This window comes from Otolemur garnettii, unplaced genomic scaffold (assembly GCF_000181295.1).
Source record: "Otolemur garnettii isolate 467f Iridium unplaced genomic scaffold, OtoGar3 scaffold00145, whole genome shotgun sequence".
NCBI lineage: Eukaryota > Metazoa > Chordata > Mammalia > Primates > Galagidae > Otolemur > Otolemur garnettii.
In genome coordinates, this window is record NW_003852540.1 from 3218474 (window position 1) to 3233382 (window position 14909).

At 38.8% G+C, this 14909-nt stretch overlaps 1 protein-coding gene across 1 annotated transcript in view; it reads right to left on the reverse strand.

Moving 5' to 3' along the window:
- Window positions 1-14909, reverse strand: part of PAFAH1B1 (platelet activating factor acetylhydrolase 1b regulatory subunit 1) — a 94321-nt gene that overhangs the window by 21106 nt on the left and 58306 nt on the right. The window contains exons 3-5 of the mRNA XM_003799075.2: window positions 4858-4942; window positions 4214-4288; window positions 3123-3329 (exon numbers count right to left, since the gene is read on the reverse strand). Of these exons, the coding sequence (XP_003799123.1) occupies window positions 3123-3329; window positions 4214-4288; window positions 4858-4942 (367 nt within the window). The remainder of the gene's footprint in view (window positions 1-3122; window positions 3330-4213; window positions 4289-4857; window positions 4943-14909) is intronic.

Genomic DNA, 14909 nt, shown 5'->3' on the forward strand with positions numbered 1-14909 from the left:
CGCCACCTTAGGTGTACGTGGCTGGCGCCTTAGCCGGTTGAGCTATAGGCGCCGAGCCCCTTGTATTCTTGAGTTTTTTTAATTCTGTTTTTTCTTTCTTTCTTTCTTTCTTTTTTTTTTTTTAGCAGCAGAGTGTTTTGGAATAAGCTTGAGAGTTTTTAATCATGAATAGATATTGAGATTTATACATATTTTGTCATTTTTTTTTTCTGAACCTATTATGGCTTTTTGTTGATATGGTATGGTATATTATACTAATTGATTTTGGGGCTGAGCAAGGGGCAAGGTGGTTCATGCCTGTAATCCTAGCACTCTGGGAGGCTGAGGTGGGTGGACTGCTCCAGATCAGAAATTTGAGACTAGTCAGAGAGAGACTCCATCACTAAAACCAGTCAGACATTGTGGTGGGCACTTGTAGTCCCAGCTGCTTAGGAGGCTGAGGCAAGAGAATTGCTTGAGCCCAAGAGTTGGAGGTTGCTATGAACTATGATGCCACAGTACTCTACCAGGGGCAACAAAATGAGACTGTCTCAAAAACAAAAAAAACAAAGAAAAACATAAAACATCCTAGACTATCACTACTGAACAAAAAAACAATGGAAGGGAATAGAAACAGTTCTTTCATTCCACAAAATATCCAAGGAAGCAATTTGGGATGAAGAGCTTTATGTATCAAAATGAAGAACATTATGATAGATGATGAAATAACTAAAGTCCAAAGGAGGACAACTTGTTAATGTGTTAGCACACTGCTAACACTGAGTGTATCTGCTAAAACTGTTTTAAGCAATTTCTCTATCAATTCATTTAACTCTCCCAAAAACTCTCTGAAGTAAGCACTTACTATCTTTATTTAACAGAGAGGGAAAGAGAAGGCACAAAAAAGGTATCTTCCCCACAATGACATTAACATTAAGTGGTGGCATCACTTAAGCCCAAGAGTTTGAGGTTGCTGTGAGCTGTGACAGCACAGTACTCTACCGAGGGTGACACAGTGAGGTTCTTGTCTTAAAAAAGAAAAGAAAAATTAAGTGGTGAAGTAAGGACTTGAACCCCTTGACCACTACCCTACAAAGCCTCTGTATGTAAATAAAACAATCAGCTTAAAGTGCTTGAAACTGATGATTCATTAGAAACAAAGGCATCTCTACAATAAATTTAATCAAAGTTAACAAAATATATATAACTGTTTCTTGTTAATAAAACAACCATATGTAGGGTGCTGGCCCCATATGTCAGAGGTGGTGGGTTCAAACCCAGCCCTGGCCAAAAACTGTAAAAACAAACAAACAAAAACCAAAAAAACTTCCATTTGTAATTGAAAGTATTTTTTAAAATTTATTTTATTATTATTATTTTTTTTAGACAGTTTCATTTTGTTGCCCTCAGTAGAGTGATGTGGTGTCATCGCTCACAGCAACCTCCAGCTCTTAGGCTCAGGCGATTCTCTTGCTTCAGCCTCCCAAATACCTGGGACTACAGGCACCCACTACAATGCTCAATGCCCAGCTATTTTTTGTTGCAGTTTGGCCAGGGCCACCTTGGTATATGGGGCCAGCGCCCTATTCACTGAGCTACGGGCACCACCCCCTAAATTTATTTTTAATTTTGTTAGAGATGGGTCTATTTTGCCCAGAGAAATTTGCTGTTCTCAAATTCCTGGACTCAAGCAATCTTCCCAGGACTAAAGGTGCCACCACACGCCCAGCTGCATTTATTAATAAGTTTATTTAAAAGATACTCATTTCAAGATGGCATTTTTAAAGTTATTTATGCTTTCATAACACTGCCACAAAATCAAGTTAAGCCTGAGGTTTCCACCTATTCAAGAACGTCTACCTCTATCCCTAAACATGATAGCAGTTATGGTTTTTTAATACACAATGACAAAAGACCATCATGAAATCAATAATTTAAATACTTATCTACCTACATTTGAAAAAATATTAATATATTAACATATTAAGTATATGATTTTTTAGCCTACAGATACGTGTGACACGGATGAATTTAAGACTCCCTTGCAATTACTCTGTGGCCATCTCCAAAAATCAGCAGCCACAGGATGGAAGGTCTTGATTTAGAAACTAAACAAACATAATGTAAAACAATGTTTCATTTTAAGAACTGGTTAAGTATAGTCACATTTAAGTCATGCCTACATTTTATGCTAAATTGTTGCTATGTGATATATACAGTATACTCACATTTCCTTAGTAATACCTTTTTTTGAGACAGAGTCTCTCAGGTCAGAGCCCCATGCTTTTCCCATGCTGGCCCCTTTTCAAGGATATTTCTTTTTCTTTTTTTTAGAGACAAAGTCTCGCTTTGTCACCCTTAGTAGAGTGCTGTAGCATCACAGCTCACAGCAACCTCCAACTTTTGGGCTTAACCAATTCTCTTGCCTCAGCCTCCCAAGTAGCTGGGACTACAGGCGCCCACCACAATGCCCGGCTTTTTTTTTTTTTTTTTTGGTTGTTGTCATCATTGTTTGGCAGGCCAGGAGTGGATTCAAACCCACCAGCTCCGGTGTATGTGGCTGGTGCCCTAGTGGTTTGAGCTACAGGTACCGAGCTGTCTGTAGTAATACCATTACAAATGACACTTAAAATCTGGAACTTAACCTGAAATAAATCTTAGAATTGAGAAACCCACCTATATTTTGACTATCTCATTCTTCTTTAGGCTGCATATACAATTGTCATTTTATGGCGTCTGGATCAAAGGTAACTACAGCTAGAACTACAGAGGTGCACCACCACACCTGCCTTTTTTTAAAAAAGAAACGTTGATATGAATTACTAGTTTTGTCAACCAATATTTTCATGTATCACCAATGCTTGAAAGTAAGGCAGATAACTTTTAATCCTCCAAGAATAAAATCACACAAGTACAAGGTACTGCCCCTCCTCAAACTAAATTAATAACATTGTATTTTCTCCCATTTATCAGCAAACTTAATTTGCAGCATGCCTTGTAGAAGCTGCAATGACATTTTATTCTGATTTTTAGCTTGATGGTTTAGAATCAAATCACTTTGACAGGTTTCACTGTCCCTCTGCTCAGGTCATCATTTTCATAAAACTTTTTACCCTATTAAGTCTCTTTTTCCCAAAAAGTACCTTAATCGTAGCATCTTCTGAAGCAGAGACCATAACACTGAACACAGGATGGAAAATGACTCGAGTGACTGGACTCCTATGACCACTCAATGCGTATTTTTCTGGTGGACGGGGAATCCATTCTTTTGGGTCTCGTTTCTGACCAAGAGGTCCACCCGATGTAAATTCTTCTTTTGCTTCATTTAGCTTTGATTCTAATTCCATAACCTTGAGAAAGAACATGTAGTTATATACAGATAGATTTCAATGAAAATAATCCGGTATTCTAAAAAATTATTTTACATATGTACTGTACATGCAGGATACTTAGCATTTATCAGATTTAAATAAAAATGACTATGTATCATAAAAATTCAAGCAGTGTGACAAAACTAAAAACCAAGAAAAAAATCTGTACAATTATCTTAACTGTTTAACTCAGAAAAATTTCAATTCACATCTAGTAATTATTTTCTACTACTAAATAGAGGAAGAGCAGTAAATCTGTCTTGGTCTCTCTAAGGTTGCTACTCTTTGCAATTTCTTTCCAAGTCAGTTTACATTGTATATGCTAATAATAATAATATCCATGATAAAAGCTAATATTTATGGAGCATCTACTATTTGCTAAGTACTTCATTAAAAGTTTTATGTGGATGAACTTATTACAGTATTATTTATTCTAACTCTGCCTATAAAGTTTGCATTGTAGGACCAGAATATTATTTGTTGTCTTCACTTAACAGATAAAAGTAAAAGAAAAGCTCAAAGATAAAAGGACTTATCTAAGAGCACATTTTAGTGCTCTTTTCCCAGCATCCACTGGCTCCACAAGTTCTTTCCTTCTCAGTGCACAAATCAGTTCTTTCAGTACCAATTCCTCAAAGTCAGGACTATGGAGATTCAACCCAGTCAGCACCGCAGGATACATGAATTACCATGTATCAGCAATGATATGTCTAGGTCAAAGTTGTCAAAAAGCACAGAAAATGTATTTTTATTTGTCTTTTAAGATTAGATATAATTAATTAATGCAAAAGAATAATCTATTAATATTTCCAGAAAGTTCACATGACACACAAAATACAACTAAATTTAAAAGATTTAGTTACCTTCTTCTGTAATCTAATAACAGATGTCCATTTTTTTTCCAAAAGACCAGCATACTTCTTATCTAATTCTTCATTCTAGAGAAAAATACAAGAACCTTTTTAAAAAAAAGTTTTCACTATGACAGTTCAAGACAGAGATTATTCATCTTTAAGCCCAAACATGATTAAAAATCTGATTACACAGAGGGGGACAGTGGCTCATGTCTATAATCCTAGCACTCTAGAAGGCCAAGATGGGTGGATTGCCTGAGCTCACAGGTTCGAGACTAGCCTGAGCCAGAGCAAGACCTCATCTCTAAAAAAAAATATATAGTCAGGTGTCATGGTGGACACTTGTAGTTCTAGCTACTTTGGAAGCCAAGGCAAGAGAATCACTTAAGCCCAGGAGTCTGAGGTTGTTGTGAGATATGATGCCACAGCACACTACAACCAATGGTGACAAAGTGAAACTCTGTCCCCCTCCCCCCAAAAAATCTGATTACACGAACAAGGGAGTAAAAAAAAAATCAAGTTCACTCAATGCCAATCAACTACAATAACATATGACAAGATCTGTGTATAACTGAGTTAACTGTTAACTACTGATATGTGAGTAAAAATCTACTCATTAACTATATTATGAATAACTAAAAAATTGAACATACCATATCTAGTTCAGCTTCCTTTTTAAAAACCGAATATGCCTCTTCATAGCCATTTGAACGAAGATAATCTGCTATAGCTCGATTTCTGAAAGAAAAAAAAATTCAAATGACTCTTAAAAAAAATCTCATTTCTGTTTTGAAGATATTTTATTTAAAAGCTCAAACACCTAAATAAAACTTCAAAAGCCTAAAGATACGTTTTTCAAATACTCCCTTCCAAACTATAGAAATATTTCATTAATCCCCCCCCCAAAGCCTCTAACATTTAGCCCCCAACACAGTACACCCCTAATTTTTTATTATTCTTTGAGCTTTTACTACAACTTTCTTTTTTTTTTTGGAGACAGAATCTCACTATGTTGCCCTGGGTAGAGTGCCATGGTGTCACAGATCACAGCAACCTCCAACTCTTGGGCTTAATCAATTCTCTTGCCTCAGCCTCCTGAGTAGCAGGTACTACAGGTGCCTGCCACAACGCCTGGCTATTTGGCCGGGGCCAGGTTTAAACCCACCACCCTCAGTGGATGTGGCCCTTGCCCTGATGACTGAGCTAAAGGCGCTGCCTACTTACAACTTTTTAACGTGTTGCTTACCTCACAAGCTGTGGGCACTCTACAGATTAAGACAGCTTTGTAACACTTTGCTAATTTTTACATTTAGCCTTCTCTTCCTCCTTGTTATATAAAAAGTGTGACAATTAAGATCACAAACTTGCCACTGTGCACTTATGTTGGCAGAACTGTACATACAACTCAGCAAGGTTTCATAACTTCGGCATCTCATAGTTGTATTTATGTCAAAGTGTGGCAGTATCTTGCTGAGTGGCATTCATTATTGTTGTGTGTCATCATGAGAATGTTAGAGCTTGAATCAGAGAAATGAACAAACATTAAACTCCTTGTTAAACCTGACAAGAGTGGAAGTGAAATCAAGGACATGTTAGTCCAAGTTTATAGGGATAATGCCATGAAGAAAATGGCAAGTATACAAAGGGACAAAACATTTTCTGAGGGGAGAGAAAGTGTCACTGATGAAGAAAGGTCAGGGCAGCCAATAAAAAGCAGACCTGAAAAAACACTGCAAGTTAGGTGTCAAAATCATCCGCTGACTGTGAGAAGCATAGCAGACCAAGTAAACATGAGAAACAGGAAAATCTTAGCCAACAATGCATAGCTCTTGCATCACAACAATACATCAGCTCACATGGCACTATCTGTGGGGGACTTTTTAGTCAGCAAATATACTGTATTGGAACACCTTCTCTACTCACTTGACCTGGCCCCCAATGACTTTTTTCTTTACCCAAAGGTAAAGGAAATACTGAAAAGAAGACATTTTGATGATATTCAGGCAATCAAGAGTTAATATGATGATGATTTTGATAGCCATTCCAGAAAAAAGACTTCAAAAATTGTTCTGAAGGGTGGACTAGGCAATGGCATCAGTGTATAGCTTCTGAAGGGGAGTGAGTACCTTGAGGTGACTATAAGTGATATCAGCAATGAGGTACATAGCACTTTTCCTAGGATGAGTTTTTGAACTTAATTGTCAGACCTCCTACTTAAGGGCTAGAAACTGGAATTTACTTTAGTAAAGAAATGCTTTGATAAAATGATAGTAAGTAGGGCAGCGCCTGTGGCTCAAAGGAGTAGGGAGCTGGCTCCGTATACCGGAGGTGGTGAGTTCAAACTGGCTCTGGCCAAAACTGCAAAGAAAAAAAAAATAGTAAGTATTTTTGTATTATAAATAATTTAACCAGGAGTTTGAGGGTGTGATGAACTAAGCTAAAATCATATGAAGCTCTAGCCTAGGCAGCAGAGTGAGACTCTGTTTCAATTAAAAGGAAAAAAGAAAAATACCTCACAGAATGTGCTATATTTAATGTCAATAACCCATAGTCTTTTCAGTTATTCTTTGTCAACAGATATAAATCTTTTTGTTGAAATTATATTGTAGTATTCTATTATAGAGATATGTTTTTATTATAACAAATAATGCTGCTATTAATATTCCTCTATAAGTGCCAATGCCACTGACCATCCTGCAGTTTCAGGAAATAAAAACACTCTAGTAGTATTGTAGAACTGGTGGGATTGAGTTAAAAGCAAAAGTTAAAAGTTAAAAGCAAAACAAGGCTTGGCGCCTGTGGCTCAAGCAGCTAAGGCGCCAGCCACATACACCTAAGGTGGCGGGTTCAAATACAGCCCGGGGCCGCCAAACAACAATGATGGCTGCAACCAAAAAAAATAGCCAGGCGTTGTGGCGGGCGCCTGTGGTCCCAGCTATTTGGGAGGCGGAGGCAGGAGACTCGCCTGAGCCCAGAAGCTGGAGGTTGCTGTGAGCTGTGATGCCCCAGCACTCTACTGAGGGGGACAGCTTGAGGCTCTGTCTCAAACAAAAAAAGAAAGAAAGAAAGAAAAATAACAGGAAATAATACTGAACACTTCGCCTTCCAGGTAATTATTAGCATGATAAAAATCAAAGTGTAAAAATTACATGATTAGCACATCACATGAAAATATAAGGACTGAGGAGAGGTGAATTAAATTCTCAATGTTATTATGACTCTGTGTCTGTGTACTCCTCTGTACCTTCTGATCTATTCTATTAATGAACAAATCAATTCACAAAATAACTGTTTTATAAAAAGCTGAAGTCTACTTTTTTAACTTGCATGAAGTAGTTCTGGTTGGATCTTCAAAATAAGAACACAATGGCTCTCTCATGACATTTCATGAAATATTTTGTATTGTTAAGCCTGTACACTACAAATCTTCAAAAAAATGAATTTCCCTTTGGTTAGAATGCTGTATCCAAAAGTAATAAGAGAAACAAAGAAGCTAAAACATATCTATTTATTTTCTTTCTTTTTTTCTTCTAATCTAAAAAACAAACATCAAGCAAATAAAATGGAAAATATCAAAAAATCGTATATAGTATTTGTAAATATTTAATGTTCCTAACTAATTCCACTCGTATCTCAGGGTCAAGTCCTAATGCCTGAACCTCTGCCTGAACACACAGCTTCCAACCCTAAAGCTCATAGAACAGGTAATAAGTATGTGTAAGATGCACAAACTGATTTTTCTCTTTGAGATAGAGTCTTACTCTGTTGCCCACACTAGAGTGCCATGGTGCTAGCCTAGCTCATAGAAACCTCAAACTCCTGGTTCAAACGATTCACCTGCCTTAGCCTCCTGAGTAGCTGTGACTGCAGACGCCCACCACAAAGCCCAGCTAATTTTTCTATTTTTAGTAGAGACAAAGTCTCACTCTTATTCAGGCTGATCTTGAACTCCTGCGCTCAAGGGATCCTCCCTATCTTGGCCTCCCAGAGTACTAGGATTACAGGTGTGAGCCACTGCACCCAGTCGTCCCCATCTTTTTATTTTCCTTCTTTACCCTTTTAACCTATCAAGAAAAAATAATTTTGGTTTGGTAGCTCGTGTCTTTCAACCCATACCTTTGAGAGGCTAAAGAAGGAGGACCATTTAAGGCCACTTCGAGACCAGCCTGAGCAAAAAAACAAGACTCTGTTTCTAAAAACATTTAATTTTTTTTTTTTTTTTGCACCAAGCATGGTGGCTCATGCCCTAGCACTCTGATAGGCCAAGGCAGATGGATAGTTTGAGCTCATGAGCAAAAAGCAAGACCCTGTCTCACTAAAAATAGAAATATTGGCTTGGCCCCTGTAGCACAGTGGTTACACTGCCAGCCACATGCACCGAGACTGGCAGGTTCGAACCCAGCCTGGGCCAGCTAAACAACGACAACTGCAACAAAAAAGTAGCTGAGCGTTGTGGTGGGCACCTATAGTTCCAACTACTCAGGAGACTGAGGCAAGAGAATCACTTAAGCCCAAGAGTTTGAGGTTGCTGTGAGCTGTGACACCATAGCAATCTACTGAGAGTGACACAGGGAGACTCTGTCTCCAAAAAATAAAATAAAATAAAAAACTGAGGTAAGAATATGGCTTGAGCCCAGGAGTTGGAGGTTGCTGTGAGCTATGATGCCACCACACTCTACCCAGGGCAACAGCTTGATACTGTCTTACTCTGTCACCCTCAGTAGAGTGCTGAGCTGTCATAGCCCACAGCAACGTCCAACTCTTGGGCTTAAGTAAATTCACTTGCATCAGCCTCCCAGGTAGCTGGAACTACAGGTGCCCGCCACAATGTCCAGTTATTTTTTTTTAGAGATAAGGTCTCACTCTGGCTCAGGCTGGTCTTGAATTCGTGAGCTCAGGCAATCCACCAGCCTTGACCTCCCAGAGGGCTAGGATTACAGGTGTGAGCCACCACACCCAGCAAAATAAAATTTTTTAAAAATTAGCTGGGCATGGTGGCATATGCCTGTAGTCCTAGCTACTCAAGAGATTGAGGTGAGAGGATAGCTTACGCCCAGTTCTAATTGAGGTTTACAGTGAGCAATGGGTTGGGCCAATCCAGAGGAAGACATTGTCTCAGGAAAAAAAAAGAAAGAAAGAAAAAGAAAAGAAAAAAAAGAAAAGTGAAGTAATTTAAAGGCATGAGAGATACAGAGAAAACTTCACACTAACTTGGCTCAACTCTTAATCATGTTGTTTTAAGTTACTTATACATACATATAAATACATAATTGACTTTTTAAAAATTGCACTGGGTGGTAGAGATGGAAGGATTGCTAGAGGCCACAAGTTCAAAACCAGCCTGGCCAATACAGTGAGACTTGATTTCCACAAAAAATAAAAATATTATCCAGTACTTATAGTTCCAGCCCCTTGCTAGGCTGACTCAGAACTGCTTAAACCCAAGAGTTTGAGGCTGCAGTGAGCTATGACCAGGCCACTGCATTCTAGCCTGACAGATGAGATAATAACACCTTGTCTCAGGAAAGAAAAAAAACAAATTGAATAGCCTACTATAAATAGGAGGTCAGCTATGTTGCCAGAGAGGGAAGGGAGTGAGGCAGTGAGAGAGAGAGATATTTTGCTTCAGTTCCTTGGAACAACTTATAATTTTAAAAATACTATCTCCTTCCCCCCTTTTCCTCTAACTTTAATATAGGTCTATAGTAATTATAAGAGATTTATTTTAGCTAACCATGGTGATCTATTTAGAATATATTCCTGTGAAAATTATTTTGAATTATTTAGAAAACCCATAAGGAAGATTCAGGCTGTTATTACAATAAGAATAGCCAATACAGCTATCATATTACTAAAATGTAAAGCAAATTTTAACTTCTAAACAAGAAAAAAAAAAAGGAAAAGTTAAGATGTCTGTTTTATCTCCAGTTTTAAACCAAGGAATGCAAGAGAGGGTTAGCTTATGTATGGTCCTTTGCATTCCAGGAACCTGGAAATCTGAGGAGCAAAACAAAAGTTACCAGTGTATAAATTTTAATTTTATTTACTTATGTTTTAATTAAATCATAGCTGTGTACATTAATGCAATATGGGGGTACAGTGTGGTATTTTCATATACAATTTGAAATATTTTCATCAAACTGGTTAACTTAGCCTTCATGTCATTTTCTTAGTTATTGTGTTAAGATGTTTATATTCTACTTTTAGAAAGATTCACTTGTACCCTTGTGGGATAAACCACAGACGTGATACCTTCAATCACCCTCCCTCCACCCATCCACCCCCTCCCTCCCCTCCCCCCTCCATATTCTTAGGCTATAATTAGGTTATATAGCTTTCATATGAAAGCTATAAATTAGTTTCATAATGGGGCTGAGTACATTGGATACTTTGCTGAGAAGAACATTTTCCAGCTCCATCCACGTAAACATGGAGGTAAAGTCTCTATCTTTCTTTATGGAGATAGGCACATGGCCTACAGATATATGAAAAAATGCTCACCATCCTTAATCATCAGAGAAATGCAAATCAAAACTACTTTGGGATATTACCTAACTCCAGTAAGATTAGCCTATATCACAAAATCCCAAAACCAGAGATGCTGGTGTAGATATGGAGAAAAAGGAACACTTCTACACTGCTGGCAGGAATGGAACCTAATTACGCTCCTTTTGGAAAGACGTCTGGAGAACACTTAGAGAACTAAAAATAGACCTGCCATTTGATCCTGCAATTCCTTTATTAGATATATATCCAGAAGACCAAAAATCACATTACAATAAATATATCAATGTTTACTGCAGCCCAATTCATAATTGCTAGGTCATGGAAGGAGCCCAAGTGCCCAACGATCCACAAATGGATCAATAAATTGTGGTATATGTATACCATGGAATACTACAAATTTTAATTTTAAAAAAGAGAGAGAAATGAGATTGAATGGAACAATCTTTTTATGAAGGGAAGATATAAGATAGGGCTTAAATAGAAAAAAACTAAGTATTACCAGCAGGGAACTAAGGGAGAACAAGTGAATGAGAATGGTACATAATGGAGATCTCAATGTTTATCAAAAAGCATCTGGTCAAATGTTTCAACATTCTTTTTTTTGAGACAGGGTCTCACTCTATTGCCTGGGCTAGAGTGCAGTGATATCATCATAGCTCACTGCAACTTCCAACTCCTACATACAAGTGATCCTCCTGCCCCAGCTCCTGAGGAGCTGAGACTACAGCTTCATGCCAAAACACATGGCTCATTGTCCTATTTTTTGTAGAGAGAGGGTCTCATCCTGTTGCCCAGGCTGCTCTTGTACTCCTGGCCTGTAGAGTTCCTCCCTCACACCTAGCCTTCTAAAATGCTGTGATTACAGGTATGAGCCATCATGTAGCCCCAAATTCTTCAATACTCTTGATTTTAAAACACTCCTTAACAATGAAAAGGGTGTCACTAAGAATGTTTATTAACATTTAAAAAATAAGATATAGTCACTATTATTTAAAACTGTGCACTGTCTCTTCCAAAAAAAAATTTTTTTTCAAAGAATAAACTGAGAATACCATAATCTTCCTTTACTGACTCAGAAGGACCTTTATAATATTTTATCTTAAGGCAACAAACAGAAACATTAATAATCAATGCATAGGGAGAGAAAAAGGCAATATGGTTATAGGTTTCACCATTATCAAACTTTTAAAGTTTAAAAGGCAATGGAGGCTGAGCACATAATTGTAATTCTAGCATTTTTAGAGGCCTGGGCAAAATCACTTGAGCCCAAGAGTTCAGAACAACCTGAGCAACACAGCAAGACCCCATCTCTACTAAAATTACAAAAGAAAATATTAGCTGGGTGTGATGGCTCACATCTATGGTCCCAGAAGGCTAAAGTGGGAGGAGTGCTTGAGCCCAAAAATTGAGATAGCAGGCTTGGTGCTTGTGGCTCAAGCAGCTAAGGCGCCAGCCACATACACCTAAGCTGGAGGGTTCGAATCCAGCCCCAGCCCACCAAACAACATAGCTGCAACCAAAATATAGCCAGGCCTTATGGTAGGCGCCTGTAGTCCCAGCTACTTAGGAGGGGAAGGCAAGAGAATCGCTTGAGCCCAGTTGGAGGTTGCTGTGACTGTGATGCCACAGCACTCTACCCAGGGTGACAGCTTGAGGCTCTGTCTTTTTTTTTTTTTTTTTTTGAGACAGAGCCTCAAGCTGTCGCCTTGGGTAGAGAACCGTGGCATCACAGCTCACAGCAACCTCCAACTCCTGGGCTTAAGCGAGTCTCCTGCCTCCACCTCCCAAGTAGCTGGGACTACAGGCGCCCGCCACAACGCCTGGTTGTTTTTTTGGTTGCAGCCATCACTGTTGTTTGACGGGTCCGGGCTGGATTTGAACCCGCCAGCTCAGGTGTATGTGGCTGGCGCCTTAGCCGGTTGAGCCATAGGCGCTGAGCCGAGGCTCTGTCTTAAAAAAAAAAAAAGAAAATTGAGATAGCAGTGAGCTATCACTGCACCACACTCAAGCCTGGTGACAAAGCAGGACTGTCTCAAAAAATAAACAAACAAACAAACAAACAAATAAAAGGTAATGGAATCGTAATACAAAAAAGCTAATAAATTAACAGGCCTGTATGAGAGAAAATATAATAATAGGCCTGTATGAGAGAAAAAATTAAATTTAAGAAAGGGGGAGGGAAGATGGTTAGGTTAAGTAAGTTCCTCCTTAACAAGTATAATGTGTGAGTAAATGGCACACTTCCTAGGTGAAGGACACAACTACAACTCTGATTTTACCTTACAAACACAAACAATGTAACCTAGTCATGTGTACCCTCATATTAATCCAAAAAAAAAAAAAAGCAATATTAAAAAGCAATATATTAAAAAGTTTATGTTTAAATGTGTATTTACTTTTTTTTTGGAGACAGAGTTTCACTTCATTGCCCTTGGTAGAGTGCTATAGCATCACAGCTCACAGCAACCTCAATCTCTTGGGCTTAAGCAATTCTCTTGCCTCAGACTCTCAAGTAGCAGGGAATAGAGTTGCCTGCCACAATGCCCAGCTATTTTTAGAGACAAGATCTCGCTCTTGGTCAGGTTGGTCTCGAACCTGTGAGCTCAGGTAATACTCCCACCTTAGCCTCCCAGAGTGCCAGGATTATAGGCGTGAGCCACCATGTCTGGCCCTATTTACTTTTATAGCCGATAAAAATATGCAGCTATATATACTTTAGTTTTTTGTTTGTTTTACTTTTTGAGATAGAGTGTCACTATGTCACACAGTGACATCACAGCTTATAGCAACCTCAAACTCTTGGGCTTAAGAGATTCTCTTGCCTCAGTCTCCCAAGTAGCTGGGACTACAGGTGCCTGCCACAATGCCCAGCTATTTTTTGGTTGCAGTTGTCATTGCTGTTTAGCTGGCCCGGGCTGGGTTTGAACCCTCCAGCCCTGCTGTATGTGGGTGGCGCCCTACTCACTGAGCTACAGGTGCTGCCATATATATATATACACTTTAAATTGAGGTTATGAATTATAGTTACAGTTTCATTTCAATTTCATTATCCAATTCACATTTTTATTTTTTTGGAGACAGAGTCTCACTGTGTCGCCCTCGATAGAGTGCTGGGGCGTTACCGCTCACAGCAACCTCAAACTCTTGGGCTTAAACGATTCTCTTGCCTCAGCCTCCCAAGTAGCTGGAACTACAGGTACCCGCCACCACATCTGGCAGGTGCCTGTAGGCTATTTTTTATTGTAGTCATTGTTGTTTAGCTGCCCCAGGCCAGATTAGAACCTGCCTGCCTCGGTGTATGTGGTCGGCACCCTACCAACTGAGCTGTAGGCGCTGCCTGTATTTTGTTTTTGTTTTTCAGGATTAACAGAATCCTAATTCACACAAGTAAGTAGTGCTTGCAGTCTTAAGAGTATTCTATTCTTTTTTTTTTTTTGATATAGAGTCTCATTATGTGGTGTTACGGCTCACAGCAACCTCAATTTTTTGGACTTAAGCGATTTTCTTGCCTCAGCCTCCCAAGGAGCTAGGACTACAGGTGCCTACCACAATGCCCGGCTATTAAGAGTATTCTTCAATGAAAGTGAGCCAGATATTAAAAGGAGTTAGAAATACCTGTTAGAAAGCTGAGAGATGAATGATACCTAAATATTGCTTTCATTCTTTTTTATAGATCCCATAGTCTAGTGTTTTGCAACCTTTTCTCTTTCATGGCACACTTGAACCTATCGTTAAAATTCTGCAGCACAACTTAAATTATGTTGATCAAAAAAAAGAGTACAAAGAAGAATATACTTACAGTGCTTTGAACCCCTTTCAAAAATAATTTAATTAATGATCTTTAAAGTTTTTCCTGGCACACCTAAGATCCTCTCATGGCACATCAGTGTGCTGTAGCACACCAACTAAAAATCATAGCTACAGTCAGACAAGAAGTTCCTGAATCTTAAGCTGAGATCTACAATGATCTGATTGGGTCTAACTCAACTCCATGAACATAAGCTGCTGTAGTGTGTGCACATACAAGTTTAAGTGTGGAGGAAGGAGCAGATCCTCACTTTATTTTTTTTAGAGACAGAGTCTCACTTTGTCACCTTTGGTAGAGTGCTGTGACATCACAGCTCAAAGCAACCTCCAACTCCTGGACTTAGGCAATTCTCTTGCCTCAGCCTCCCGAGTAGCTGGGACTATAGGCGCC